The sequence below is a fragment of the Sceloporus occidentalis genome, unplaced genomic scaffold (genome assembly GCF_023333645.1).
Source record: "Sceloporus occidentalis isolate IW3139 unplaced genomic scaffold, rSceOcc1.0.p SCAF_38, whole genome shotgun sequence".
NCBI classification, from domain to species: Eukaryota; Metazoa; Chordata; class Lepidosauria; order Squamata; family Phrynosomatidae; genus Sceloporus; species Sceloporus occidentalis.
This window is the reverse complement of record NW_028317018.1, coordinates 2,332,400-2,337,500: the sequence shown is the minus strand read 5'-3', so window position 1 is coordinate 2,337,500 and position 5,101 is coordinate 2,332,400. Positions and strand designations below refer to the sequence as shown.

The following is a 5,101-nucleotide window of genomic DNA, read 5'->3' as shown; positions in this document are numbered from 1 at the left end:
CTGTGGCAGGATGATGAATACTATGGAAGCTACCAGACTCTGGTGAGTGTAACTGTCATCTCATGCGGTCATGTGGAATAGATACATACCCGTGTATTAGCAATTTAGCATTCCGCTTCTTTTTAGTATTGCTAAGGATAGCCATGTTAGTCCAGTGGTATACACGGACATAATGAGTAATGTAGTATCTTGTCCTCAAAAGAACGGTTAGTCTAGTAAAAGGTATCATCACATACTGCAATATTTATGGTTTCCATTGGTGAATATCTCATCCATACATTCAGGAGAGATCCACAAAGGGCTCTGGGAACGATACAAAAACAAAAGAATAATAACAAATGTAAAAACGCTAAAAGAAAGTGCCCCTTCAGCATACCAAGACATTTTGGACAATGCTATGCAGTGTGAGGGCGACCCTTTTCTATTTCATTACTGTGTCCAAGTGCACAAAGCAAGGTCAATAAAGACACGGATGAGTTTGGTGTGAAAGAACTTGATTGACCTGCACAGAGCCCTGACCTCAACCCCATCGAACATCTACGGGATGAACTGCAATGGAGCCAGGCCTTGGCAAAAATGCTCTGCTAGATGAATATGCAAAAATCCTTACAGGGACACTCCAAAATGAATGGGGGGGGGGAATGTTGCAGGTCATGATCTGGCCAAGATGGTTCTTTGTGTACTTTAATATCCACTTACCTTAGGGGAAAGCTCTACCAGAGAGCTGTCGCATTCAATCAGACAACTCGGGGCTACAAACATCTGCCCCAGCTGTAAAGGGGGACAATAGGTTGTTAAATAGGGACTAGACCTGCCACCGAGGGTCAACTGCTATTTCTGCCATATTAAATGTTAAAATATTTATTTTCAGAAGCTGCACTTGGAAATGCTGTCTGATGTTCCACGGACTGAGGCATATCGAGAAGTCATAAAGCGCAACAGAGCGTCGCTGTTAGGCAAGCACATCCTGGATTTGGGTTGTGGAACTGGGATTATAAATTTATTTTGTGCACAGCTGGCTCAGCCAAAGGCAGTGAGTATTGTCTCACCACTTGGAAAACATATGTTAAGAGTTAAAGAAACGCAGCCATGAAACTTGGATTTGAGTGATGAAAGTGACTTGTTGCTCCCAGGTGTATGCAGTGGAAGAGAGCAAGATTGCACAACAGACACGCAGGCTAATAGAAAAAAATGGATTTTCTAACGTTGTGCATGTTATTGACCAACGAGCAGAAGAAATGGAACTACCTACCAAAGTGGATGTCCTTGTGTCCGAATGGATGGGAACCTGTTTACTTGTATAGTCACAAGCTTTCTGTGCATTTTCCTTATCTGTGCAACTAGCATGCATTTAGATCAGACCTATAGCGTACCTCGTAAATCTTGTGATTCAGGTCTTTTCCTGTATACTATTGTCCTGTGTAGAAGTTTGATCTTATTTTAACAACATTCCTACCTTTATCTGTAGTTTGAATTCATGTTGGAGTCCGTTCTCCTAGCACGTGACTTCTGGCTGAAGGAGGATGGTGTGATGTGGCCAAGCACAGCGTCCATTCACTTGGTACCATGTAGTGCAGCCAGGGAATATGCCGGTAAAGTTCTCTTCTGGGATTCTCTGTACCAGCTGGACTTCAGTCCATTACAGTAAGTGGGACAGATGTTATCGCTTGCAATGCACAGCTCGTTCATATTAGCAGTATACATGGATCAGCCATAACATTATGACCACTGACAGGTGAAGTGAAGAACACTGATAATGTTATCATGGCACCTGTCAGTGGGTAGCATTATTTTGGGCAGCAAGTTGAACACTTAGTCCTCAAAGTTGATGTGTTACAAGCAGAAAAAATGGGCGAGCATAAAGATTTGAGGGACTTTGACAAAGACCAATTTGTGATGACTGGGTCAAAGTATCGCCAACACCGCAGCTCTTGTGTGGTGTTCCTGGTCTGCAGCTGTCAGTACCTATCAAAAGTGGTCCAAGGACGGAAAAGTGATGAATCAGGGTCATGGGTGGCCAAGGCCCATTGATGCACGTAGGAGGAGAAGGCTGGCTCCTGTGGTCAAATCCAACAGATGAGCTGCTGTAGCTCAAATTGCTGAAAACGTAAATGCTGGTTCTGACAGGTGCCAGAACACACAGTGCATCAGTTTGTTGCGTATGGGACAACAGATCAGTCGGGGTGCACATGCTGAACCCTGCCCACTGCTGAAAGTGTGTACAATGGTGGGCATGTAAGGTTAAGAACTGGACCATGAAGCAATGGGAGGTGGTGGCCTGGTCTGATGAATGTTTTCATTTACATCATGTCGGTGGCCGGGTGCGTGTATGTCGCTTACCTGGAGAATACATGGTATTAGGATAAATCCATGGAGGCCCCACCTCCCGCCTTACAGGAGTTAAAGGATCTGCTGCCAATGTCTTGTTGCCAGATACCACAGCACACCTTCAGAGGTCTAGTGGAGTCCATGAAACAACGGGTGGTCATAATGTTGTGATCACTTCATGTAGCAAAGATACTAGTTAAAGGACACTCCAGTCATCATATGGGCTTCAAACCATATGATAACTGCGTGGTCCGTTTTGCAAAAGCAGAAAATCTGTGGCAAGAATAGTCGGATGGTGGAGGATGGTTAGTATAGCGGCTATGTATGTGAACAAAACCAGTAGAATGGCTCCACACATCTTTAATGATTGAATCACCGCACTGCAGGTCACTTGCTGTGAAAGAATTCCTTTCAAAACCTAACCCAGACTATGTGCTGCAGCCCGAAGACTGCCTGTCCGTTCCCTGCATTTTACTGGATGTTAATCTGAGGACCCTGCAGATCGCCGATCTGGAGGTGAGCAATATGCTTATTGCTTCTGTTACAAAATGGCGGTATTTTCTGAATAATAAAAATAATGAATCGACGTGTCCCCTGAGAGAATGAGCGGCAATTTCACTTTCTGTGTAAAAAATGATGGCATCTTTCATGGATTCACTGCTTGGTTCAGTGTCCAGTTCCAAAATATTGAGGACAAGGGACGGCTTGAACTGAATACTGGACCCTTCAACATGTAAGTAAAAGAGCTACAAGCAAAGAAAACAAAACAAGGTTTCCCAGGTCTCCTTCATTTTGTGGCTTTAACTCTCCTGCTCCATTTTTCATAATGAAGAACTGAAATTAAATTGGTGAGGAGACGTATGATCTGTCACTGATTTTGTAGGGCGTTGTATAGCGCCAGCCAAAGCTTTATGCAGCAGAAGTTCATTGTAGATAAGCCTTTATAATTTATAAAAGCTGTGAATAACCCTCAATAGCACAGACTTTGAAGAGTAATAAATATTGATAGGAAGAGAAAAATGTCTCAGGCTCAAATAATACAAATGTATAATACGAGGCCTACCAAACAGTGTGAGCGCGCTGCAAATACAGTGTATTGGCTGTACAATGTATACAAAAACTGTCTGCGCTTCTCACCCTAATAAAGTTGGCAACAAATATAAACATAATACAAATGAATATACAATATGAATTGGCCAAAGCATAAATAATAAATATTGATGCTTACATGCCTTTCCCTCCCAAGGTAGGCCACACTACACAAACACCACTTTATCATAGTAATAACTTTCTTTGCTGTAGCAGAAAGCATTGTGACGACATATTACAATAACTTCTGTCCTAACACTCAAGCTCAATTTCTGCTCCTGGTAGTCCAGCAGTCCAAGGTGTTCATTTTCAGTGCAATTCAGATACCAGGGATCTTAAATATACCTAGGGTAAGCCACTCGGGGCAGGATCAGGCGTCAACTATTGGCAAGCCCATTTCTCAAAATTCCAGAAATATGGGTAAAGTACTTTGGCTACAAAAGCCTTCTAACTTGTAGCTCACCAACTGAAATGTGTGATGCTGTTACAGGCTCACTCACTTGAAGCATACACTCTTCATGCTGGATGAACCAGTGCATGTGCATAAAGGGGATAGAATCAGAGGCACTGCCTTGTTCCAAAGAAATCCTATATGGAGGCGTCGTATGTCTATCACATTGAGTTGGGAAATCACAAGCGATGCACATGACGTTCCATACGAGGTGAGTGTATAGTGCAACTGTGCTCCATATATGATGCAACAAGGTAGGTTGTTTGTCCACCATACTCATGATTGATGATGTATATATTTGAATCCTCTTGGCAGGTCGGCTGCAAGAAATTTCCAATGTGGAGATGAGCCTTTTAAAGAAGCATATTTTTTTTGGTTAAATACAAGGTGTGCTGCATTGTATCCAAGAGACACCTATAGAATCATACCCTTTCCATATGGATTACCAATATTGTTATTTAACGTTTTTGCCCCATTTATTACAAGGATTTGCTGTTCCTCATACATTTCTGTACCTACTAACACAAACCAAAGAGATGTTTTTAAAATGTTTAATGTGCTTTTGTCCATTCTTTATCACATGTAACATTGCCGGGATCTGTAATGCTTTAATGCATTACCAAAGTTATGTTTTGTTTTTTTAACTATAAAAACTACAGTGTTAAAATTAAAGTGGTCCTGTCCCCTGCTGGAGAACCAGCAGGAGTTTCCTTTTAGCTTGATGCATTTAATAAATTACACAGCGTCTGTACATAATTACATTCAGTTCTTTGATAAGTGAAGCAGCAGCTCACTCAGGGCTGGTGAACATTCACAATTTGGAAAAGTTCCACTTGGCTCAGAGGGAAAATCTTTCCCCCAGTTATATGTAAAAAGACTGTGCTCAGCTTAAGGAGATTCAGAAATTCACATTATTGCATGAATTTGACTCTGTAAGGCGATACAACACGGGAGGGTGGACACCTAACGCACAGAAAGAGCAGCAATTGCAATGAGTAATGCTACATCCAGTGTCACAGTAAGAGGTAAAAGGTCACTAGGTACATTCTGATCTAGGGACTCTTGCCATCTGTGACTAGAAGCATCCCTGCTTTATAGTTGATGGGAAGAAGGTTTAAGTGGCCAGGAATCACTTCAGAAGGAAGACGGCAGCAGTGTCCTCTCCAGCTATGCTTCCCTCCCCATAGCACCCACGTTTGTAAAGGGTTAAGGCTTGAAGCAATTACTGGCCGC

General features: G+C 42.4%; 1 protein-coding gene across 1 annotated transcript in view; it reads left to right on the top strand.

Annotated features, from left to right (window-relative positions):
- PRMT2 (protein arginine methyltransferase 2) overlaps nt 1-4,216 on the top strand; it is an 18,062-nt gene extending 13,846 nt beyond the window's left edge. The window contains exons 2-9 of the mRNA XM_089488421.1: nt 1-42; nt 872-1,033; nt 1,134-1,298; nt 1,469-1,644; nt 2,715-2,844; nt 2,928-3,061; nt 3,908-4,079; nt 4,184-4,216. The exon at nt 1-42 is cut by the window's left edge and continues 138 nt beyond it. Coding sequence (XP_089344547.1) covers nt 1-42; nt 872-1,033; nt 1,134-1,298; nt 1,469-1,644; nt 2,715-2,844; nt 2,928-3,061; nt 3,908-4,079; nt 4,184-4,216 — 1,014 coding nt within the window. The remainder of the gene's footprint in view (nt 43-871; nt 1,034-1,133; nt 1,299-1,468; nt 1,645-2,714; nt 2,845-2,927; nt 3,062-3,907; nt 4,080-4,183) is intronic.
- The last annotated feature ends 885 nt before the right edge of the window (nt 4,217-5,101 follow it).